Below are 26,140 nucleotides of genomic sequence, written 5' to 3'. Positions count from 1 at the left end.
GGAGTGAAGAAAATTAGTCTTTCTGATTTCAAATCTGACCTTGGACATTTAATAGCTGTGTTACCTAGCACAATTCAACCCTTTTTTTTGCCTCAATTTCCTATCTGGAGAAGAAAATGGAAATGACTCCAGTATCTTCACCAAGAAAATCCTAAAATGACATAATGAAGAGTCAAACAAAACTGAAAAACGACTAAACAACAACAAAAAATTCTTGAACCATGTTGCAATGTTTATCCACTGCCCCCCTTTCCGCATGACCTCTATTTGAATGTAAACTCCTTGAGTCTTCATTCTGGAAAATGGAAAAGGAAGCAACTGTCTAATTTCCTTTAATTTGTATACCTGGGATTTGGCACAATGCCTGGTACATAGTATACACTTGATAAATGATCTCTCTTTCTCTCTCTCTCTGTCTTTCTCTGTCTCTCTCTCTCTTTCTCTCTCTGTCTCTGTCTTTCTCTCTCTCTGTCTGTCTGTCTCTGTCTCTCTCTGTGTCTCTCTCCCTCTCTGTCTCTGTCTCTCTTTCTGTCTCTGTCTGCCTCTGTCTCTCTCTCTCTAGACATCTCTCTACATAGCTATCACCTTCAGATGAGGAAATGGAAACCCAGGAAGGCACAATGACTTACCCAGTCATATGGGTAGTAAGTGGTAAAGGGGAGATATGAACCCAGGTCCTTTAATTCTAGTCAATCAGTCAACCAATCAATCAGCAAACATTTATTAAGGGCCTGCTATGTGCCGGACATTGTACTATAAACATTGGGAATGCAAAAAGAAAGAAGGACAATCCAGGCCCTCAAGGAGCTTATAATCTAATGGGAGGGGGGGAAGAAAATATACAAAAAGGAGCTGTTAAGTAGGGAGAGGGGTTTTAGAAGAGTCCAGGAAAGGTGTGCAATTCTGGGGTATGGTAGAAATCAGAGAAGTCTCCAAGTAGTGCAGTAAGGTGAGAAATGAGGAGATGTTCTGAGATAAGCTTCCTCCTTAAATGAAGGCTTTGGGTTTCATGGCTTCACCATTTCCACCCACCTCCCATTAGAGAGACCTGAGGGTGGTAATGAGATAGAGAACCAAGGCTAGAGAACCAGTGGAGTTTTGCAAGATGATGAAATTTCCCCAATAATGAGCTTCCTAGGGCATAGTAAAGAAGTCAGTCATAGAAGCCTCAAAGGCTTGCAGCCAGGTGAGACTCCAGGACCAGCGCTGGTCCTCTCTACCACACTCCCTCCCTCCCACAGTCACAAGGTTGATTGTACTTCCAGAGACTGCAACCTTAAAACATTTTGCAAACTGGAATCATCACTCTTTGAAAGAAGAACCACTAAGTCAAACATCATTGCATCATAAAATCAAGTATCCCAAAGGATAAACCAGGTTACAGTTTTCACATAATCAAAGAATTTCAAAAATGTAAGGGGATTTGTTGGCCATCTAGTCCTCCAACCCACACCTGAATAAGAATACCCTATGTAATATACCTTGAAACAGGTCAACGAACCTTTGCCTGAGGTCCTCCAATAAATGGAAACCCATCGGCATAAAAGCAGCCCATTGGCCTTTTGGAGAGTTTGGGTTGGTAGGAAGAGTTTTCTTATTTTGAGCCTAAATTTGGCTCATTGCCATTTTCACCCAGTTCCCCTAGTTCTGGTCTCTGGGATGAAGCTGAACATGTCTACTGCAATATGAAAGACTCTCAGATGCTACCATAACCTTCATAATTACTACCACCACCACCAGTACTACTACTGCTACTACTCCTACTACTACTACTACTACTACCACCTCCGTTCTTCTCTGCACTAAACAGTTGTTATTGTTGTTCAGTATTTTCAATCATGTCTGATTCTTCATGACCCCATTTGGGATTTTCTTGGCAGAGATACAACTGGAGTGATTTGCCATTTCCTTCTCCAGCTCATTTTACAGACCTGGAAACTGAGCAAATAGGGTTAAGTGACTTGCTCAAGGTCACATAAGTATCTGAGGCAGGATTTAAACTCAGGTCTTCCTGACTCTAACCCTGGTGCTCTATTTACTCTGCTACCTAGCTGCCCCAGCACTAAACATAACCAATTCCTTTAAACAACCTTAAATGTAACTACTAAAAAATTATTCTACCCTTATGTTTGGGAGTGCCCACTGAATTTCACATCTATAATCCTACATTCCTGTGGGACACCTCCTTTTCCCTTTCATACTGAACTGGTAACTGGGAAGAACTAGAGTGACAATGAAAAAACTTAGAGAGTACTTTTCCTTAAAAATCAGTAACAAAGGGGCAGCTAGGTAGTGAAGTGAATAGAGCACTGGCACTGGAGTAAGGATGACCTGAGTTTAAATCTGGCTTCAGACACCTAACACTCACTAGCCGTGTGACCTTGGGCAAGTCACTTAACCCCAATTGCCCTGCATTCCCCCCTCCAAAAAGAAAAAAATTGGTAACAAAGTAGATGCCCATCAGTTGGACAATAACTAAACAAACTGTGGTTCATGAATGTAATGGAATATTTCTATGCTGTAAGAAATGATATATGTGATGAACACAGGAGTATTTGCTTTTCAAAATCTTTCTTGAATTTTCTTGAATTCCTCCATGGCCTGTAATATAGTTCATATTTTTCTTGGAGGCTTTTTTTTATGCAATTGGGGTTAAGTAACTTGCTCAAGGTTACACAGCCAGTTATTTTGTGTGGGTGCCAAGTATCTGAGGCCGGAACTGATCCTGGGTCTCCCAACTCTGGGGCCGGTGCTCTTGCTCACTGCGCCATCTGGCCGCCCCGTCTTGGAGGCTTTTGATGCAGGAGTTTTGACTTTGATGCCTTCCCCCCACTCCATGCCTTGATCCTTTTTGTCCCCAAAAAAGGATTCTATGGTCTGTTTGTGCTTCTGTTGCTTGCTCATATTAGCAGCCAATTACTTGACTTTTGACCTCTTTGCCACAGCAGAACTCTGTCCAGAATGAAGAGAGCTATGTTCCAAATCACTGAGGTTTTTGCAGCTGCCAGAGATATTAGATGGGTACCCTCTCTATAGCCCCCACAAGCTATGGCTTACTGGTCACACAGCCAGGTCCACCACCCAAGACTGTGATCCAGATCCAAGAAGGTCAAAGTAAAATTGATTACCTTCTGAATGGTTGCTTGGTCCCCCTACAATTTGCAGGCCAGGAGCTCCGGAAGCAGCCATGCAGCAGCGGCTACAGCCACTGCACCTCCTCTACTTCTCACCATGGGGGTAGCAGCCAACCACGCTCCCCCTGTTCCAAAAAATTCCACACTGACCTTTTACTTTGTCTGTGGCATTTGTGGATTGAGAAGTCTGGAAACTGCTACAGCTGCTGGTGATTTACTCTTGTGAAGTCTGCTCCAGCCACTGCTGGTCAGGGCTGCCTTGGGGCTAAAGCCATGGCTCAGTTGGGACTGGGCTCAGCTCCCAGTGCACTGTGATGGACCCTTCCTGTGTGCCTTTCGGGCTTCCTTCAGTGGAAGATTTGTTTCTCTCTGTCACTTTGTGGGTTCTGTAGCTCTAAAGATTGTTTAGAGTCATTTTTTATATGTATTAGAAGAGGTGGAAGCTAGAGCTGTGGGGAAGTCCTGTTTCTACTCCATCACCTTGGCTCCATCCCCTATTTTATTTTTCTAAATGATGGCTTTTTAATATCCTATTTATTTCTGAACATATCTTTTCCTCTCCCTTCCCAAACAAGCTTTCCCTTGTCATAAATATTTTTTTTTTGGAGGAGGGAAGGCAGGGCAATTGGGGTTAAAGTGACTTGCCCAAGATCACATGGCTAGTAAGTGTTAAGTGTCTGAGGCTGGATTTGCGTTCAGGTCCTCCTGACTCCAGGGCTGTTGCTCTATTCACTGCTCCACCTAGCCACCCCTATCATAAATATTTTTAAAAGAGGAAACAACAAACTTAGTAAAATCAGACAACATATCAGTTGTATCTGACAATACAGTAGTCCATATCCATAGTCCTAAACTCTTTAATGAAAGTAAGAAAATAAATTTATCAATTACATGAATAAGTTTTTTTTTGATGTTTCAGGGTCTTAATTATGTAGGGATAGGTTTCAAAGAGTGATTTGAATGATTGCTTCCAGATTGCCAATTGAACTTTGCAAAAAAGGAAAAAAATATACTCAATCTTAGGGTAACAATAACTTATTTCAGTTATTCCAGTGACTTAAAAGAATGCAATGTAGAGAAGGATCAAAATGTTGTCCTCTATAGGAGAGGAATTCCAGGAGAAATAGTTTAAAAAGCATTTTAAAGAAATATAAAAAGTGTGTGTATCCTGCTTACTCTTGGGCAGTTCATACTGTACAAAGTCTCATTAAGTTCATATTGTAAAACCCTTTGTAATTTATGCATTTGAGGGTAATGAAAAACCAAAGTAAAGTCTGTCCATTGGACCAAATCAAGCTGTGAATTTCCAGGTAAACATGAGGCATTTTTTCTTTCCAACCTTTACCAAGTGCTCTCTCTCCTCTAGCTTCAAGCTGTATTAGATAAAGGACAAAGGTATAAAACTGGGTGCATGGGTAGATCCTTGTGCTAGAATCATACATGACCTGCATCTGTTGGACATCATGATCAAATATGAGAATTGTTTAAAAAGCATTTATAGAATGGCAGCTCTTTGGCAAGAGTTTTATTAGTTTACTTTTGGTATCTAATGGTTGTGTTAGAGAGAGGAACATCAAAGAGGGCCAGATGGTCAAGGAGGATAATCAATCATAATGAACCCTTTAGCAAAACTAATAGAAGGCATATGCTCTGTGATACAAATGGATGGGAAAGCTGGAAAGTAGTCTGGGAGATACTGGGCATAGACCAATATCTTCTACCATTTACCATCTTATACCATTTGACCAAGATAAGGTCAAAATGAATATATAACCTAGATATAAAAGGAGAATATAGATCATATCACTTTCAGACCTATGATAGGTAAACAATTAATGAATAAACAAGAGAAAGAGACCATTGTGAGGTATAATATGGATAATTTTGATTACATTAAATTTAAAAGGTTTTGTACAAATAAAACCAAGGTAGCCAAGATTAGAAGAAAAGCAGAAAATTGGGGAAAAATTTATAGACAGTTTCTCATATAAAGGTCTCATCATTCCCCAATTGATAAACTGTCAAAGGATATGAATAGGCAGGTTCTTTTTTTTTTCCTTTTTGTTGGGCAATTGGGGTTAAGTGACTTGCCCAAGGTCACAGGGCTAGTTTTTGTGTTAAGTGTCTGAGGCCAGATTTGAACTCAGGTCCTTCTGACTCCAGGTCTGGTGCTTTATTCACTGCACCACCTAGCCACCCCTGAACAGGTACTTTTATGATGAAGAAATCAAAACAATTTATAGATATATAAAAATGTTCTAAATCATTATTGATTTGAGAAATGCAAATTAAAACAACCTTAAGATACCATTTCACACCTATCAGATTGGCTAAAATAAAGGGGAAAGTGACAAATGTTGGAGAAGATGTGGAAAAATTGTGACACTAATTCACTGCTGGTGAAACTGTGAACTCATCCAATCATTTTGGAGAGCAATCTGGAATTTGTCCAAAGAGCTATTAAAGTGCCTATACCCTTTGACCTAGCAGTACCATTACTAGGCCTGTTGCCCCAAATGATTAGGTAAAAAGGAAAAGAACCTATATGTTTTGAAATATTCATAGCAGCTCTCTTTGTGGTGGCAAAAAACTGGACATTGTGGAGATGCCCATCAATCGGGGAATGGCTGAACAAGTTGTGGAATATGATCATGATGGAATACTAGTGTTCTATAAGAAATGATGAGCTTGATGATTTGAGAAAAAACATGGAAATACTTACATGAAATAATGAAGAGTGAAACAGAACCAAGAGAATGTTGTACATGGTAACAGTAATATGTTGTAAGAAAAGCTTTCAGTGACCAGGTCATTTTGACTATTGTAAATACCCAAATTAACTACAAAGGACCTATGAAGGAAGATGCTATCTGCTCTCACAGAAAGAAAGATCTGATAAATAGAAGTATGTATAATATATACATATATCTAACAGTATCCATCTCTAGTGTGAGGGGAGGGGAAAAAGAAAGTTACATGATAACTTTATTATATACTCAAAAGGAAAAGAAAGCTGTACATAATATATTTGCAGTTTCACGTGCAATTTTTTTTACAAATCTTTTAAAAAGAAAGCATATGCTCTAGTTTGCTGAAAAATTGGATGAAATTTTAATGTTATTATAGTAGAACTTGTACATGAAATGTAAGGATTGCAATTATAGAGAGAAGTGAGACTAACCATTAAAAGGCAACTTTGTGTTATCTTTTAAAAGTTGACTTGATTTAGTTTCCCCTATAAGTGTGTGATATTACATTAGGAAAAGTATCAGTCTTTGGATGACAATTATTTTTAATCTATAGGATTTCTTTCCCCTTCATCCCCCTCTTCCAACTCTCTGATTGTTATCATAGATTCTAGAGTTAGAAAGGATCTTAAATATGAATTATTCTAGTTATGTCATTTTTATAGAAAAGGAAACTGAGGCCCAGAAAGTTTATGTGATTTTCCTAGTGTTCCCCCATAGGACAGAAGAAGTGGGGTTTGAACTCAGGTCCCTTGACTCTTAGATTAGTGCTTTTTCTATTAGATGACCCACTATTGAAAACCATCATATATGTTTCAGAGGAATAATGTTTACTGGTATAAGGATGCATTAGGTATAGTGGTTGCATTATAGTCCATGGTACTTTAGGCCTGTTGTAGGATAATGGCTTATGGTCCACTCAAGGAAAGATGTATCTCTATAGTTTTTCCAGAATGGTTTTCTACCATTAGCTTGATGGTACAGCATCATTCAAAGATTGGAGAAACAGAAATTCCCTTGAGACAGAAAGGATGGCCCCTAACCCTTACCAATTAAGATTCTCAATGTGGAGAAGAATCAGGACTAGTTTTATTGTATTTTGATCTGAAATAGGTACACTTAATATTTCTGCTTTTCTGCATTTTTATGAGGGTTTTATGCCCAAATAAATGCATGGTCAGTTTTTGTGATGGTATCATGTCCAGCTAAGAAAAATATATATTTCTTTTTAATCCCATTTAATTTTCTCCAGAAGCCTATTATATCTAACATTTCTAAAATGCTATTTATCTCTTTAACATCTTGCACAAACATAAAATAAATTATGTTTAGGTTTGTCTAGTTCCAAGAGGGAGTAAATTGAGATCCTTCGCTAGTATAGCTTTATTGTCTATTTCCTTCTGTAATTCATTAATTTTTCCTTTAAGAAATTGGATGCTATGCCATTTAGTACATATGTATTTAGTAATTGCTTCATTGTCCATGGTACCTTTTAGAAAAATATTGTTTCCCTGATTAACTCTTTTAGTTAGTGTAATGGGAATGCAGATTTGGAAGATCTTCCCTGCCCCTAGGCTAAAGTGCAAGCCTGAAGCCTGGGGTGGGAGGCTTGTTTTTCAGTAGATACTTTTTGATTGGCCAGTGGGTCCAAAAGGTTGTTACATTCTCTGAGTCAGGAGAAGGCTATATAAGCCCTGATGTGTAGCTTTGTTTTGGGGACTCACTTTGAGAAGTGTTCTGTGATTTGATCTGAATTCTGGGAAGCCGTTGTTGAGAGTCCCCCGGCTTTGAAAAACCCAGATGCGGAAACCCAGATATTGACTGGGTATGGATGTAATGGTTGGACAGTTTGGAAATCTGTCTACTTGATCTGTTTCTGTCTTGATAATTCTGCCTGTATGCTATGAAGTTCGGGGTGCTGACCTTTTTCCCCTGAACAAGGTAAATGATATATGTCTGACTGATTAAAGTAAGCTTGTTAACCCATTTTGAGTTGCTTTCCTTTATCAAAGCAGATCCAAGAACCTGTATTGCTAGCAGCCACCCTGGGAACGCTGGGGTGCTTGCTGCTACAAAATGGCGTCACGAACAGGATCTGCAGAGTAAAAGGAAAGTATGGGGGCTGGGATAATTGTTTGTTTCCCAGTTGTGGTAGCTGTGACTCTGTGGAGCCATGGAGCAGGAGAGAAGAATGGCCTGCATGCGGACTTCGCTGAGCTGAGAGCAGGAATGGTGAGCTGCCTGCATCGGGACCTGGGCAGAAGCCAGGAGTGGCTGCCGCCTGCGGGAGGAGAAGGAACCCAGGAATTCGGAATTCAGCCACCGGAAAAGATAAGAACTGAGAAGCAAAGCAGGGGCACTGAATGTGTTTCCTGGCTGCATCCCACAGTTTGGGACCCAGGGGGAGGATGGACTTGTGACTATGGTGGGTGGGATGAAGTGCCTTGGATCCTCAGGGACCCCACCTTGTTGGTTTTGTTGCCCAGCCCCCTCTCTGTACTTGGAAGCAGGGGCTGGAGCTGTGTGAGGGGAAGGACACCCCCCCCCCAACTTTATTTGAACTCTTGTTTTGAACTGAAGTGATAATGCTATGTACTTTGTGTTTGTTTAAGGCCCAGTGGCCACTTTGGTAACTTTAGTTCTGTACCTTGAAAATGTGACCTAAGAGATGTTTAGTGCTAATTCAAAAGTAAATTGTCTATGCTATGGGCATGAAAGATCTTGGGGCCGAATGTAACGGGAATGCAGATTTGGAAGATCTTCCCTGCCCCTAGGCTAAAGTGCACCTGAAGCCTGGGGTGGGAGGCTTGTTTTTCAGTAGATACTTTTTGATTGGCCAGTGGGTCCAAAAGGTTGTTACATTCTCTGAGCCAGGAGAAGGCTATATAAGCCCTGATGTGTAGCTTTGTTTTGGGGACTCACTTTGAGAAGTGTTCTGTGATTTGATCTGAATTCTGGGAAGCCGTTCTTGAGAGTCCCCCGGCTTTGAAAAACCCAGATGTGGAAACCCAGATGTTGACTGGGTATGGATGTAATGGTTGGACAGTTTGGAAAGCTGTCTACTTGATCTGTTAATGTCTTGATAATTCTGTCTGTATATTTTGAAGTTTGGGGTGCTGACCTTTTTCCCCTGAACAAGGTAAACAATATGTGTCTGACTGATTAAAGTAAGCTTGTTAACCCATTTTGAGTTGCTTTCCTTTAACAAAGCAGATCCAAGAACCTGTATGGGCAGCAAACCCTGAGGACACGCTTGGGGTGCTTGCTGCTACAGTTAGGTATATTTTTGCATTTGCTTTGTCTGAGATCACAGTTGCTACAATTTTTAACTTTACTTTTCTTCAACTGAGGCATAATATTCTGGAGATTCTGCTCCAAGTCCTTTATTTTAAATCTGTGCACATCTTTCTGTTTCAAAGTGTTTTTCATATAAATAATACATTTTTGATTCTGGTTTCTAATCCATTCTGCTTCTGTTTTATGGGTGAATTCATTCCATTCACATTCACAGATATGATTGCTAATTGTGCATTTCCCTCCACATTATTTTTTCTGTTTATCCTTCTCAAAAAGAGTCCATTTCAGTAATGGGGGCCAACCTGTACAAAAGCACAGAGATAAAATGCCAAATTAATTGTAGGATTAACTAGTGAACCAGTTTGGATAGAACAAATATGCAAAAAAGAGGAGTAACATGAAATAAATTTGGAAAGGTAGGTGGGAGCCAGATTGATGGTAGTCTGAAAAGTCTGTATTTTGTCACACACACACAACAGGGAAATTTCTTGAGTAGAGGAGTGACATAGACTGATTTGTGTCTCAGAAATGTTACTTTGACAACTTTGAGGAGAATGGATTAGTGAAAGGAAAGAGTAGGAGCAGAGAGATCAATTAGGATGCTATTGTTAAGAGTTAGTCAATAAACATTTATTAAGTGCCCACCATGTGCCATGCATAATAATAGCTAGCATTTATATAGCATTTTAAGGTCTGCAAAGTGCTTTACATATGTGAACTCATTTGATCCTAAGGACTCTATGAGAAAGGGGCTATTGCTATTCTCATTTTACAGATGAGGTAACTAAAGCTGAGAGGGTTTAAGTGACTTGTCCAAGGTCATAAAGTTGTAAGTATCTGAGGCAGAATTTGAACTCGTCTTCCTAAGTCCAACATTTTTTTCTACTATACCACTTAGCTATAAGACATGACTAATAGTGGTGTGTCTGTGTGAGTGAAATGGAGAAAAGAGGACAGGGAAATGAAGGAAAATGAGACCTTCTGTTAGAGGCAGAATTGAGAGGAATTGGCAACTGATCTGAATATGTGAGTTGAAGAAGGGGTAAGAGTCAAAGATGTTTCTGAGGTTGAGAACCTGTATAACTTGGGGGGGGAGGGATGGTGGTATCCTCAACAGAAATGGAGAAGGGGCTAGTTAAGAGGTTAGATAATTAGTGAGTTCCATATTGCACATACTGAGGTGGCTATACTGAGGCATATCCTGGTGGAGATATCTAGCAGGCAATTGGCAACACTAAACTGGAGTTCTGCAGATTAGGGATGGATATAGATACTTGGGAGTCATCTACCATACAAGAAAGTAGTTAAATCCAAGGGGGCTGATGAGATCACCAAGAGAGTATACTTATAAGAAGGAAGAGAAAGGCACCTAGGACAGAGTCTTGGGAGTGAATACTCCCATGAATTCAGGATAGTGTTGACTGAAAGAAAAATAGGAGAGAGCAATATCTTTTAAGGTAAGAGGAATTATCCAGGAGGAGAGGGTGATAAACCATGCTAAATGCTTCACAGAATAAAAACAAGACAGAGAATAAGAAAAGGCCATTAGCTTTAGTGGATAAGAGATATTTGGAAACCTTAGAGCAGTTTGAACGTACTGGTAGAGTCTAATGCCAGATCATAAGGAACTAAGGAATAAGTGAAAGGCCAAGAAATGGAGGCAAGGAACAAAGTCATATAGGATGGTAACTTGAAGGGGTGGCAGGGTTAAATAAAGCTTTGTTAAGGACAAGACCTGGGAAGATTAGAGAGTTATCAGTTCTGCCTACACTTAACAAAGAGAAGGAATTTTGGGGAACACAGAGGGAAAACAATAATGTAGCCCTTTTAATTTAATCTCTTTAAGGAGAATCAACAGTTAGTTGTACAATTTTGAGGAGGAAATGACAGCTCCCCAAGTTAGAGTGTAATGAGCTGCATTTGGCAAAATAAATTCTATGGAAAAAATTTGAACAAACCTAAGGTAAAAAGCAGCCCCATCAAGGGATTTTTTTTGAAAGATTGATTATCAAATGTGCTGACTACACAAAGTTGGGATAGAGAGCTAATGTGCTGGATGACAATCAGGATCCCAAAAAATTTTGATGGCTAGAATATCACTGAATCTAATAAGATCAGATTCAGTATGAATGGAGGTAAAGTTTTAAATATCCACTGCCCAAGCACAGGGTGGAGGAAGAGGTTAGGATGATTAAGCAGCATTTTACCTGAAAAGGGAACTGAGTGTTAGTGGATATCAAGCTCTACAGGAGTCACTAGTGAGATTTGGCAGGCAACAAAAAATTGAGATCTTGGGTTGCATTAAAAGAAACAGACCCCTCTTCCAACCCGACTCGGTGGCAGGCGCAGGTGCAACAGTGGCAGCATGTCCCACAGGAAGTTCTCGGCTCCCAGGCATGGGTCTCTGGGCTTCCTGCCTCGAAAGAGAAGCAGCAGGCACCGGGGAAAGGTGAAGAGCTTTCCCAAAGATGACCCCACCAAGCCCATCCACCTGACAGCCTTCCTGGGCTATAAGGCCGGCATGACCCACATCGTGTAAGAGGTGGACAGGCCTGTCTTGAAGGTCAACAAGAAGGAAATTGTAGAGGCCATCACCATCGTCGAGATGCCCCCCCTCCACCGCCATGGTCATTGTAGGCATTGTGGGCTACGTGCAAACCCTGGGGCCTGCACAGCTTCAAAACCATCTTTGCTGAGCATATCAGTGATGAGTGTAAGAGGTGATTCTATAAGAACTGGCATAAGTCCAAGAAGAAGGCCTTCACCAAGTACTGCAAGAAGTGGCAGGACGATGATGGCAAAAAGCATCTGGAGAAAGACTTCAGCAGCATAAAGAAGTACTGCCAGGTGATCAGAGTCATTGCCCACACCCAGATGCAGGGAATGGCAGCAGCGTGGCTGAGAAGCTGGACTGGGACCATGAGAAGCTGGAGCAGCAGGTGCCCGTGTCCACTGTGTTTGGGCAGGACGAGATGATTGACATCACTGGAGTGACCAAGGGGAAGGGCTACAAAGGTGTCACCAGCCTGGGCTACAAAGGTGTCACCAGCCACTGGCACACAAAGAAACTGCCCCAGGCCTGCGTAAGGTGGCGTGTATTGGAGCTTGGCATCCTGCCCATGTGGCCTTTTCTGTGGTTCGAGCTGGTCAGAAGGGCTACCACCATTGCACTGAGATCAACAAGAAGATCTACAAGATTGGTCAGGGCTACCGGATCAAGGATGGCAAGCTGATCAAAAACAACGCGTCTACTGATTATGATCTGTCTGCAAGAGCATCAACTCTCTGGGAGGCTTTGTCCACTACGGTGAAGTGACCAATGACTTTGTCATGCTGAAAGGCTGTCGTTGGGACCAAGAAGCGTGTCCTCACCCTGTGGAAGTCTCTGCTGGTACAGACCAAACGTTGCGCCCTGGAGAAGATCGACCCGAAGTTCATTGACACCACCTCCAAATTTGGTCACAGTCGGTTCCAGATCATGGAGGAGAAGAAAGCTTTCATGGGACCACTCAGAAAAGACTGTGTTGCTAAAGAAGAAGCTGCCTAGTTTTTGCAGATCAATGTGGAGCTGGTGGATTCACAAGAAATTTTTCAAAACTCCAAAAAAAAAAAAAAAGAAAGAAACAGACCTTCTGGGAACAAGGTGGTAAAAATTCCTGTGTATTCTGTCCTCATCAGAACAAATGTTATTTTCAGTTCTTGGTGCCACAGTTTAAGAAGGACTTTGATAAACTGGAGAGCATCCAGAGGGCAACCAAGATGGTGAAGGGCTTTAAGTCTGTGTCAGATAAGAATGGGTTGAAGGAGCTGGGGATGTTAATCATTGAGAAGATTCTTGACAGATTGTAAAAGTATCCAAAGGCTAGCCATAGATGAAGGATCAGGTTGGTTCTGTTTGACCCTAGATGGTAGACGTAGGAGCAATGGGTAGACGTTGCAACTTGGCAAATTTGGGCTTGATGTCAGGAAGAACTTCTTATAGTCAGAGCCATCTAAAAGCTGCCTCTGGAGGTAGCTCTAGGTAGCTTCCCCTCCCACCCTCCAACAGAAGGTTTACTTAAGAAGTGAAAAAAAAAAGGGGGCTGGATAGATACTGGTTGAGTATGTTCATGGGGATTCCTTCTCAGTTACAGGTTGGACTAAGCCTTTGAGGTACCCTCCAACTCAATAATTCAGTGATTCTGTGAGAATGTTTTAGAGATTAAGATCATTCACTTACAAATTGGGGTTTTTCCAGTTCTCTGGAGAAATCCATTTACATGGTGGCCACCCTTTGCTTATGCTTATCCACTTCTTATCTGTGTAATAGTAATTATTAACTATATTATTAATTATTACCTTGTAATAATACCTGGGTTCTGTTTCCCGAACTCTGAATACAAATGCCTTCTCTCCTCTGACAGGGCCACCACCCAGACCCTTATCACCATAACAGTATGACCACAACAGAGTTCTGGTAGGTTTCCTTACATCAAGTCCCTCCCCTTTCCAGTGCATCCTCTCTATTCAGCTACAGAACCGATCTTGCTATAAATCGAGGGTGATCATGGTACTCCTCAATAAACTCCAGTGGTTCCGTGTCATTTCCACGATCAAATATAAAATCCCGTTTTTGACATCTGAAGCTCTTTACTCCCCACCTTTCTAGTCTGCTTATAGTTTACACCCTTCTAGTCTCCCCTCCAATCCTCACCCAGTGACAATGGATGGGCTGCTTGTTCCGCGAAAGACTCTGTTATCCAGACTCTATTCATTTTTATTGGTGGTCCCCCTCTCCCCCTCTCCCCAATGCCAGGAAATTCTCTCCCTCCAGCTCCAGGCTTCCTTCTAGTCCCAGGTGAAACCTCACCTTCTGTAAGAAGCCTTTCCTAATACTTCTTAATGCTAGTGCATTCCCTCTGCTGATCATCTCCAATTCATCCCGAACATATCGCCTGCACACAGGCGGTTTGCACGTTCTCCCCCATTAGATTGTGAGAACAGCGACAGTCGTTTACCGTTCTTTGAATACTTAGTACAGTTCCTGGCACACGGCAGCTTCTTAATGCAAACTTGACAGGACTTGGACTAGGAGACCTCTAAGGCCCCTTCCAGCCCCAAATCTAGGATCTTTCTCTTCAGGTCCCTCCCTTTTCTCTGTTCCTCCTCTCCCCTCTAAGGATCGGCTCCACTCTGGAGCTGGATAGCGAGCTCTGCCTATCAGTTCGGGGTGGGGAGGCGGAAAGGGGCGAGAGGAGTTGTCTTCCTCTTCTTTGAAATGTATGTGCCCGAAGTTCAATTTATTAGGGCTGGGAAAGGAGCGGACCTTGTCCCCGGCAGGGTCGATGGAGCAAGGGAGAGCAAGCACTAGAAGCCTCCGAAGTAAGCAGCCTGAGGACGCAGACCTGCATTTTTTGGGGGTGTGGCTATCATCAGATTCCGATTCCCGGGGTTCCGCATTCTATTTGTGACGTAAGGCTCTGGTCACGTGCCCTACCACAGCGCCCAATCAAAGCACTGAGTCCTTCCAGGCTCGCGATTCAAACTGCTTTCATTGCCCCATCTCATCCCGACTTGGAATCTCCCTGGGAAGCGTCCCCCGCCCGAGCCCGGGGCGCAGCGGGGCGCCGCTGGAGAGGGCCGGGGAGCATGGAGCACCGAATAATTGGACCTGGGCCCTACCGCGCGACGAAGCTGGTAAGCTCGCGAGGGGCGGCGGCCAGCACTCCCCCCTTGTCCCCCTCCCTGCAGCGCAGATGCCCACCAAGCAGCCTGGACTCCCAGCGTCTCCTGCAAGCTCGACCCTCCCGGTTCCTCGGGTCGGGGGCGCTGTGTTTGGTTGGGTTCCTCCGGGAAAGAGCTCTCTCGTGGGCACACGACCTGTTTGTGGTTAATATTCTTTATTTCTGAAACCCGCATTCCGTTAGCCTTGTTTGGGATGGAGGCTGGGCTGTCTCTGGTACCTGTTTTTTATTGATGTTTGAGGAAAGAATAAGATTTGGAGTCCAGCCAGCTTGGTGCACGGCCTCATGATCTTCCAGCTGTTAGTTAAGCTTTCCAGGTAAAAGAAAAGGAGTGTGGGCCCCAAACCCTTAATTTCCTCTATTCCACCTTCCCCCTTAAAAAAAAAATTATAAAGTCTACCTGAGATTTTTTTTAAAGGCATCTCCAGATCCAATGGGGTTTAAATCCTGAGATCTTGTGATCTGGTTTTGCAGCTTTTTTTTTTTTTTTTAATCTAAACAGACCTGATGGTCAGAGAGTGTCAGCTAAGGGAGAGAATCTGATTTAGTTTGGTTTCCTATTCAGCCTGTTTATTATTCACTAGGACTGGGTGTGCACCTTCCTGAGTGAAACTTGCTACATCCCTGTGGCTGCGGCAAAACGGTTTTCTGTTCTAATCTCTCATTGCTTCATGTTGATTTAGGCTGCGTTACCCCTCTGCTTGGCTTCATGTGGCGATTGTTAGATTTTTCTCTGTGTACCCCTGCCTTTGTTCCTGCGGCAAAGTGATACCACGTCCAGATAATCAAAAACAGTACTTGTGTCTCTTGTACTTGGACTCGGTATCTTTTCAGCTTTTTCCCTGGGCCACCCAAGTCCTATACATACATGTTAGTTTTTACCTGAATATAAAATTGGGGTAAAACAGTTACTGCACCTAAGCTATTCTTGTGGAAAAGGTGAGGGCTGGGTTCTCAGCTCACTCCACAATACATCTGCTTCTCTGCTGGGTTTCAACTCCAGAGAACTAGATACCCCTTGGTTTCTTGTAAACCTGCTGACTCCCCTCATTTTCTGCCTCCTTTTGTCTCCTCCTTTAGACTGTAAGCTCCTTACGGACAGGGATTGTTTTTTATTGTTTCCCAAGTGTTTAGCAGAGTGCCAGGAATATAGTAGATGCTTAATAAACGTTTATTGGATTAGATAGATTTGTGTAGTAGCTCTTTGAGGTTTGCAAAGCACTTTATGAATGTTAAATTTTATCCTCACAAGAGCTTTGCAGAAACTGAGGCAGACAGAGGTTAAGTGACTTTTACCTCAGTGGATAGAATGCTGGACCTGGAGTCAGGAAGACCTGAATTCAAATGTGACCTCAGATACTTACTAGCTATGTGACCCTGGACAAATCACTTAACTGTTTTTTCCTCAGTTTCCTCATCTGTAAAAATGAGTTAAGAAGGACAAATGACAACCTATTCCAGTACCTCTGCCAAGAAAATTCTAGATGGGATCTTGAAGAGTCAGACAGGACTGAGCAGCGACAACAATATAGGGCTGATCTGAAGAACAATGAAGATTTAGGACAGCTACTGGTACTGTGGCTAGAATGCTAGGCCTGAAATCTGGAAGACCTTTCCTAGCTGTGTGACCCTGGGCCACTGATCTCTCGCTAGCTACTTACACTAGAAGAGTGATCGGTACACGGTCCCATACTCTTTGTTGTTTTTTTTAAAATCAATTACATACAAGGAATGAGGGAGCAAGCATTTATTAAATGCTTGCTATATACCAGGCACTGTGCTAAATGCTTTACAATTATTTTCTTCCTTGACCTTCACAACAATTCTGAGAGATAGATGTTATTATTATCTCCATTTTACAATTGAGGAAACTCAATGAAATGAGGAAACTCAGTTAAGTGACTTGCCTGAGGTTACTCAACTAGTACTTGTCTGAGGCTGGATTTGAACTCAATTCTTACTGACTACAGGCCTGGTACTCTATCCACTGTACCACCTAGCAGTCCACTTGTTGGTCTAGGTGGGCATGAAATAGAAAGGAAGCTAATCAGGGTATCTAGCTTTTAGAAGAGGAACTTCAGATTGGGGGATAGGTGAGGTCTAATAGAGAGGTTTAGAATAGGCCTGGGGTAAAGGAGTGTTTAAATAAAAAAATGTCAGTTGCACTCTGTTTGTATTTTTGTCCCATATGTGGCTTGTATAAAACCTAAGAGAAGCTTATAACTGATGTTATTTCTCATTGCATGCTTGCATATTTTGTTTCTTCCTTTCAAAGAGATCTCAACATATGTTTGAAGTGGTCTATAATGGGATAAAAATAGTATTTTAAAAAATATTGTTTTATTTTTGTTATTCTAAACTTGACAAACACCGACAAACATGAACATTTTCCATATACAAAGAACAGAAAGGGAACATCATATATGAAACCATAAGTCTCATTAATACAGCTTTATTTTGGAAAGTATGTATTACATTCACGACATTAGTTCTAAAAGCTGTCCCACTGAATCTCCTCCTTCTGTTCTGTGTATTTTCCACAGTGCTTCATTGAAACCTCCTTTTTTTTTTGTTTAATCTAGAACTTGCCCTCCTTCCCTCAGTTCTCTTCACACACACCTCTCCTCCAAACAAAACAAAATAAAACTTCCCCATCATTAAGTTAGCATGTTCACATGAAGTAGATCCACATATTGACCATCTCTGGGAAACTATGACTCCTGCTATACCTTGTCTGTAACCTCTCTTTCAAGTGGTGGGAGGCCTGTTTCATCCATGATCCTCTGTAGTTGTGGTTGACCATTGAGTGGATCAATTCTTAAAATTTTCTTTTTCTTTAAAATTAAAAATTTTTATTCTGTTTTTTTTCTTTAATTATATGTAAACTAAAATGTTTAGTATTTTAAAACAAATTGAATTCCATATTCTATGCTTCCTTCCCTCTCCCCAATCCTCTTTCTTGAGAAAGCAAGCAATTTGATATAGATTATATATATATAGTTATGCAAAACATTTCAATGTTAACCATATTGCAAAAAAGATGAAGACCAAAAACCCAAGAATAATAAAGTAAAAAAAGTATGCTTTGGGGCGGCCAGGTAGCACAGCGAGTAAGAGCACTGGCTCCAGTGTTGAGAAGACCTGGAGATCGAATCCCAGGCTCAGACACTTAGCATCCACCCAGAAACACCTGGCCGTGTAACCTTGAGCAAGTTACTTAACCCCAATTGTTTAGGGGCGGCCAGGTGGCTTGGATCAAATCCGGGCTCAGATACTCAGCACCACACCCAAAAATAACTGGCCGTGTAACCTTGAGCAAGTTACTTAACCCCAATTGCTTTAAAAAAAAAAAACGCTTCAATCTGCATTCAGACTCCATCACTTCTCTGTCTAGAGGTAGATAGTATTTTTTCATCCCAAGTCCTTCAGGATTGTCTTGGATCATTGTATTGCTGACAATAGCTAAATCACTCACAGTTGATCATCATTACAACATTGCTGTGACTGCACAATGATCTCCCTGCTCTTCTCTTTTCACTTTGCTTCAGTTCATGTAAGTCTTCCCAAGTTTTTCTGAGAGCATCCTGCTTGTCATTTCTTACAGTATGTACCACAACTTGTTCTGCCATTCTCCAGTTGATGAACATCCCCTCAATTTCCAATTCTTTACTACCATAAAAAGAATGGCTATACATATTTTTCTATGTATAAGTCCTCTTCCTTTTTATTTGATCCCTTTGGGATATAGATCTAGTAGTGCTATTGGTGGGTTAACGGGTCTTAAGTTTCTCAAAGCTGTTTTACTTTTTCTTTTTTTGAAGAGAGAAGGCAGGGCTATTGGGGTTGAGTGATTTGCCCATGGTCACATGGCTAGTAAGTGTTATGTGTCTGAAGTTGGATTTGAACTCAGGTCCTCCTGATTCCAGTGCTCTCTTCACTGCATCACCTAGCTGCCCCAAAGCTGTTTTTCTTTATGATGCTGTAGTCATTGTATAAATTGTTCTATTTCTGCTTCCTTTACTTTTCAGCAGTGCATACAAGTCTTCCCAGGTTTTCTTGAATTCATCCATTTTGTCATTTCTTATGGCATGATATTCCATTGCAATCATATACTGTATTTTATTTGACTGTTCTCTAGTTCTTTGCTACAACAAAAATGTTACAGCAGCACTTTTTTTTGTACAGATTATACATTTTTTTACATATATGGATTCTTTCCCTCTTTGATCTCTTCAGGGCTGTATGCCTGATGGTGGTATAGCTGGCACAAGAGTTATGTAAGTTTAATGACATTTTTAGTAAAGTTCCAAATTGTTGGTTCTGTTAAGAAGCATGGAAGGTAGAGAGTCAGCATGCAAACAGTTATGAGGCATTACCGCCCTCTGCAGCTTTGCTGTTCAGTCTCAGATATTTTGGTCATCCCAGTGTTAGAGCTTATGGTGTTAGCTGAATTCTGGGTATGTACCTTCTCTCCACACCACCCTCTCATTGATAGCATTGAATGAAGGGAAGCAGAAATTCTGAGGTCACTAGGCATAAGGAAACACTGGGGTTCTCCTGAACGATGGCATCTGGAACATTTGTGTTGTGATATTAGAACTGAAACTATGAGGGGTGGCCAGGTGGCTTAGCAAGTAAGAGCACCTGCCCCGGTGTCGGGATGACCTGAGGATCGAATCAGGGCTCAGATACTTAGCGCCACACCCAGAAATAACTGGCCGTGTAACCTTGAGCAAGTTACTTAATCCCAATTGCTTTAAAAAAAAAAAGGACTGAAACTATTTTAAAAACCCTTCATTTGTTGAATTCTTTCATTCATTCAATAATTATCTGTTGATAATCTGCTAGGGACACCATGGTCAAGTTCTGACACTGAGCTATATTGTAGGAATAAATGGGTAGCATGGTGGCACAGTGGTTGGAGTGCTGGGGCTGGAATCAGGAAGACTCATCTTCCTGAGTTCAAATCTGGCTTCAGACACTTACCAGCTCTGTGACCCTGGACAAGTCACTTTACTTTTTTTTGCCTCAGTTTTCTTATGAGCTGGAGAAGGAAATGACAAATCACTCCACTATCTTTGCCAAGAAAACCTTAGATGGGGTTAAGAAGAGTTGGACATGACTGAAAATGACTAAACAACGACCACAAGAATAAAAAAAAAAGAGTGAGACAACATCTGTGGGAAAATGATAGAGAAATGGGAATGTATAGACCAGGACTCCAATGATAAAGTGAAGTAGAAAATTAAGAGAAATATCTTGAGATATTTAATTAAGTGAATCATTGTGGGTAAATCCCTTACTGAGGCAGACCTCAGTGCTTCTGTTCCTTTGGGTCTATGCTACTTTTGTTGAGTCAATTTCAGTCCATGTCCAACTCTCTGTAAACCCATTTGGGCTTTTCTTGGCAAAGATACTGGAGTGGTTTGCCATTTCCTTCTCTAGCTTATTTTACAGATGAGGAAACTGAGGCCATCAACAGGGTTAAGTGACTTGCCCAGGGTCACTCAACTAGTAAGTATCTGAGGCCAGATTTGAACTCAGGAAGAGGAGTCTTCCTGACTCCACCTAGCACCCTATCTGCTTCACACCTAGTTGCCCAGTCTCCCACAGGTTCTTCTGTAAATCATCTATAGAGAACCTGCCCTTAAGTGCTTAAAGCCTTCTATTTCTTTTAATATACTAATGTGGCTTTCTGTGTTCAACCTGTTCATCTGTTATCTTTCACTCTTACTGCAAGACTCATTCATCTCTTTTTTTTAGATCTTTGATTATGTCTTGTACAACTTGTCATATAAGTCATCATTGGCAACCATCTGAATAACTAAGGTACTGAGGTAAAAGAACCTCACCTTGATCTGAATTACCCATGTTTCCAGGTCTATTTTTATTTTATTATTTTATTTTATTTTTTGAGAGTTGGGTGTTCTAATTTTGTTCCAGCTAGAATTGCAGGGACTGCTCTTGGACCTGTCCCACTAGTGATTTGCCAGGAAGTTTGACCTCCTTAGCAGACATGGGCAGGTCTGCTTCTCTTTAGGCAGCCTATTCCCCCTTTCCCCACCTCCTTTTCTACATGGGACTTACCTTGACACTGGCTTGGCTTAGAGGTAGCTCAGAATCTGGAACTCAGGAGATCCACCATCCTCAGCCTCCTGGTAGTACCAGGAATTTCAGGCCAGTGTGACTGCACCAGACTTAGACTTTACTGTGATCCAGCTACCCAAGCATTTGTTTTCTGTTTCTCACATGCGATAGTGTATCTCTCAACTTTGCTCTGGCTTTGTATACCCCGGGTTGGGATGTTTTCCTTCTTCATCTCTACCTTCTAACTCCCTTGGCTTTCGTCAAGTCTCATTATCTTAAATTCAACCTTCTTCAGGCCTTTCCCTATTTAACTGCTATTTTTTATACCTTCCATTTATTCTGTGTCTTTCCTATATATACATGGTTATTTGCATGTTATCTACCATACTATAATGGGAGTTCCTGGGAGCAAGGACCATGTTTTCGACCTTTCTTTGTATCACTAGCACAGTGGTGTTGACTGCCTGACTTATGTCACTTTGGCTAAAGTGGCCTTCACAGTGAAAAATTAAAAAAAGAAGAAGACAAAACCTTGTTTATTTTTAAAATATAACTCCTGAGTTATGTGTAGCTGAAGCATTCACAGTATCTTCCACAGTTTCTTGCCCATAGGAAGCAGTTAGTACATGTTTGTTTTGTTGAAATATTATGAAAGAAACCAATTAATTTGGGGAGCCTAATCTTTTTAAAGCTTATAAATGATTTTTCGGGGGGTTATAATTCAAGTGTGTTTAGGTTTTCATGCCCATAAAAATGCAGTTATTTCTCTGGTTGACTTAGGCTCTTCATAATGATTAATTTCACTGTAGTTGTACTTATTAGAACTCACTGAAATATTAAAGGGGAGGAATTTATGTGGCTACAGCTTATGTTTTGAAAATGCAGTAGGTAGATGCAGCTTTCAAATAGATTAGTTGTACGTGTCTTAAAAGGTGTTTCCTGCTTCAGGAACTCTTTGTATTTCTCCTAATAAGTTGTTTAGCATTAAACACGTAAGGGAAAATCGAACTTTGTGAGTGATACAGCCTATTTTAGAGACATCTGAGTTGTATTTAATGCAGATATACAGGCCTTCTGTGCCTCTTTCTTTTTCTCTTAAATTTTTTTCCCCCCAACCTCCTCTCCCCTTTGTTTCTTTTCCAGTCTATTTTTCATTTTTATCTTTCATTGTCATAATCAATCAATTATTCAACACTTATTAAGAACCTACTGTGTGTTAAGCATTGGGGATACTAAACTGGCCTAAAGATAGTCCCTGTTCTCACGGAGCTTACCTTCTAATGGGGGAGACAAATTTGCACTATGTACTACATGCATACATATACACATATATAAATATATATGTATATAATTATTTACAGGATAATTAGCTGAAGACACTAGCATTAAAAGGGGTTGGGGGAAGTTTCCTGTAGAAGGTGATATTTTATTGGAACTTAAAGCCAAGGGAGGTCAATAGTCAGAAGGGAGGAGAGAGAGCATTCCTGGCACAGTAAACAACCAGAAAAAATGCCTGGATCTGAGAGATGGAGTGTCTTGTTCTTTTTTTTTCTTTTTTGGAGGGAGGAAGGCAAGGTAATTGGGGTTGTGACTTGCCCAAGGTCGCATGGCTACGTAGTAAGGGTTAAGTGTCTGAGGTCAGATTTGGACTCCAGGGACAGTGCTCTATTCACTGTTCCACTTAGCTGCCCCGACTGTCTTGTTCTTTAAACAGCCAGGAGACTAGTGTCACTGTATTGAAGAGTAGATGTTAGGGAATAAGGTGTAAGAAGACTAGAAAGGTAGGAAGGGGCTAGGTTGAATGATAAACAGAGTATTTAAGCATCTCCTCTTGGAGCCTTTAGGAAGCCACTGGAATGGGGGGGGGGTGACATTTTAGGAAAATCACTTTGATGGCTGAATGGAGAGTGGACTGGAATGAGGAGAGACTTGGAATAGGCAGACCCATCAGCAGGTTTTTACAATAGTCCAGGCATGAGGTGCGGGGGTCCTGTGATAGAATGGTGGCAATGTCAGAGGAGAAAAGGGGGCCTATTGGAGACATGCTGAAAAGGTGAAATTGACAGTTCTTGGCAACAGCCCGGATATGGGGGAGTAGGGTGAGGAATCCGGGATGACTCCTAGGTTGTGAACCGGAGGGACTGGGAGGATGGTGTTACCCCCTACAGTAATAGGGAAGGTTGGAGGTGGGCAGAGTTTAGGGGGAAAGATAAGCAGTTCTGTTTTGGACATACTGAGTTTTAAGAAGTCTGCTGGACATCGGGTTGGAGATGTCTGAAAGGCAGTTGGAAAGTGAGATTGGAGATCAGCAGAGAGACTGAGGTATCATAGGCAGATTTGAGAATCATCAGCATGGAGATGGTAATTGAAATCCATGGAAGCTGATTAGATTACAGTGAAGTGGGGGAGGGGAGGGTGAGAAAAGAGGGTCTAAGGGCCAAACCCTGAGGGATAGGTACAGATAGAGGGCATGATCTGGAAGGTAAAGGAGCCTGTGAAGCATCTTCCAGATAGGTAAGAGAAAAACCTGGGTATGAAAAAATATTGGGTAATCAATTTGAAGCTTTTTACATGATCTTTTCTCCAAGGCTACTACAAACAGTCCCTTCCCCAGATTTCTTCCACTTTTGCTCTCCATCCCCAAATCCCAAATTGGATTTGACTGTTCTCCCTTCTTTTGTCCAAACAGCTTTGCATATGACCAAAAGAGAAGCAGTTATGGTGGAGAAAATAGATTAGACCTTGCTCAGGAAGAGAGTAGATTTAAATCCCATCTTTGCCACCCAGTCACTGTGGCTTCCGAGAACAATTCAGTGCTCCTAGGCAAACCTCTTTGGCTATGAATTTCAGTGTAGATCCTAATCTGCTTTGGTAGATGGAATTTCCTCCACACCAGTGAAATTACAAATCTGGACTTTAATAAAAGAGTAATTTTCTGCCTTGTGTTAAGTAAGGTATACTTTTCATTCATCTACCAAATCGTAGTTTGTAAACTCCTTGAGGGTAGGGACTATCCCTTACTCATTTTTATATCTTAGATAGCAGCCCGAACACTTTCACATATGTGGGAAGTACTCTAAATGTTTGCTAAATACATTCTTTTTGATACTTAATATCAGCAGTGATATAGTTAGTAAAGACTTCCCTGTTTTTATCTTTGTGACCTCAGTGTTTAACAAAATGTTGGTTAGATAGTAAGTGCTTAATAAATGTTTTGTTGCTTGCTTAAAAAAAAAAAAGCGAGTTCCCTAATGGAGTAAGAAGACTGAGGCTTAAGTCCAGGGTCAATTACTGACCATATAAGCCAAGCCAGAAGCTTGATGGAGGAAGTATCAGGGGATAATGGAGAAAGCTGACCACTTGGAATTAAGGGACCTTTGTTTAACTCCTCATTTTGCCATTTATTAGCCATATGACGCTGGGGTAGGTCATTTGACCTCTCTTTGACTTAATTTCTTCTTCTACAAAATGGAACCAGTAATATTTTTTTGCCCACCTCATAAGGTTGGTGGGTAAAAGGCATATAAACCATAAAGCAGAGTTGTCAAACTCACTGCCACAAGCCCACAAAACTCCCAAGAACCAGGTTAAAAATGTAATTGGGAAATATTTAGCAAAATAAATAAAAACACAACCCGACACCGACAATGTTAATTTGTAATTTCCTAAGTCAATTTGTGGCCCACAGAGATATGTTTCTATCTGAATCTGATACTACTGCCTTAAAGCAAACTATAAATGTGAGTGCAGTTATTATTGAACAGGTCATAACTTCCTGGAACCTCAGTTTCCTGATTTATAAATGGAAATAAAACTTATCTGCCTCACTGATAGTAATGAGATAATGTATCTGGAGTGCTTTGCAACTATAAAGTGCTATATAGTGAATTGTTATTATGAGTTGGTATATCCTTAGCCCATGGTACCTGGCAGAGTACTTTTAGAGATAGAAGAGAATTTAGAAATCATCTAGTCTAATTCTCTCATTTTATAGGTAAAGAAACAGGCTTACAGTGGTTAAGACACTTGCCCAAGGACACAGCTAGTTAGTGGTAGAGCTGGGAATCTGAACCTAGGTCCTTTGATTCCAAATCCAATGTCATTTTCTCCAGTTCATGTTGCCTTCCTATTCTTTTTGTTGTTGTTCATTCCTTTCAGTAGTGTCCAACTCTGTGACTCCATTTGGTGTTTTCTTGGCACTGGAATGGTGTTTCTTGGCACTGAAGTGGTTTGCCATTTCCTACTCCAGCTCATTTTACAGATGAGGAAACCGAGGCAAACATGGCGAAGTGACTTGCCCAGGGTCACACAGCTAGTAAGTGTCTGAGGCCAGATTTGAACTCAGGAAGAGGAGTCTTCCTCACTCTAGGCTCAGCACTCTATCCACTGGGTCTAGCTCACACCACTTTCCTATACTGAGTAGGTGCTCAATATTTTGTTTATTGATTTGAATACTTTTTATGAATACATTCTGGAGAGAGGATTTTCCTATTTCTCCCAGGCCAGAAGTGCAGCAGCTACTCTTGGACCTGAACCATGGGATCTCTGACCTGTTTTGTTACTGATTTGGGCCAACTCAACCCTAGTTAGGCAGCCTGGAGGTCCCCCTTTTTTTGGGGCTCCCTATGTTGGTGACAAACATAGTGTAGACACCCTATCTTGCTTAAGCCTAATACAACTCAGAACTGCCAAGCTCAACCAATCTACCATCCTCAAGCTCCCTAGAAAGGATTACAGATGTGTCCCACCAAGCCTGGCTTCACTGACATTCCTGAAAAACATGAACTGAATATTCAACAAGCATTTATTATGTCACATAGAGCTGAGAGCTCAACCCGTGGGAGCTGATAGACTCATAAGAGTGCCTAAAGTGGTAAGAGAGGGCACAAGACAACCCTAGGGTATACTCATAGTTAAAGGAGGAAGGGTCAGGATCTGGATGATAACCTGACAAAGAAGACTGAGAAGGAGGAGAGACACAAGTAGGAAGAGAACCAGGAGAGAACTGTTGTCACAGAAGTCCAAGGAGGAAAGAATGTATTGAGAGGAGTGACATCAGATGAATGGTCATCCAGGGGAATGAACAGTTCTCAATGTTGCCAAAGCACTGAGAAGGGTGAGCACTAAGAGGCCATTGGCTTTGGTGATACCT

The 26,140-nt window shown here is 41.4% G+C and overlaps 1 protein-coding gene and 1 long non-coding RNA gene across 3 annotated transcripts in view; one reads left to right on the top strand and one right to left on the bottom strand.

The window, feature by feature from the left end:
* Positions 1-9,272: 9,272 nt before the first annotated feature.
* LOC138167467 (uncharacterized) lies at positions 9,273-14,599 on the bottom strand. Its single transcript, XR_011169890.1, has 3 exons — positions 14,028-14,599; positions 13,398-13,476; positions 9,273-9,480 (listed from the first exon to the last, which is right to left on the bottom strand). It is a non-coding gene; the product is annotated as an uncharacterized lncRNA (long non-coding RNA).
* Positions 14,600-14,606: 7 nt separating this feature from the next.
* The window catches only part of DEPDC1B (DEP domain containing 1B), a 123,581-nt gene continuing 112,047 nt past the window's right edge, over positions 14,607-26,140 (top strand). The window contains exon 1 of one of the 2 annotated variants that reach the window (XM_069096368.1): positions 14,607-14,854. In XM_069096368.1, the coding sequence (XP_068952469.1) occupies positions 14,807-14,854 (48 nt within the window). In that variant the 5' untranslated portion in view covers positions 14,607-14,806. The remainder of the gene's footprint in view (positions 14,855-26,140) is intronic. The other variant, XM_069096367.1, reaches the window with a different exon arrangement.

The sequence above is a fragment of the Petaurus breviceps genome, unplaced genomic scaffold, assembly GCF_028583685.1.
Source record: "Petaurus breviceps papuanus isolate PSGF00001 unplaced genomic scaffold, PetGlider_PUasm1.0 229, whole genome shotgun sequence".
NCBI lineage: Eukaryota > Metazoa > Chordata > Mammalia > Diprotodontia > Petauridae > Petaurus > Petaurus breviceps.
The sequence above is the reverse complement of the archived record's forward strand: the minus strand, read 5'-3'. Positions and strand labels throughout refer to the sequence as shown.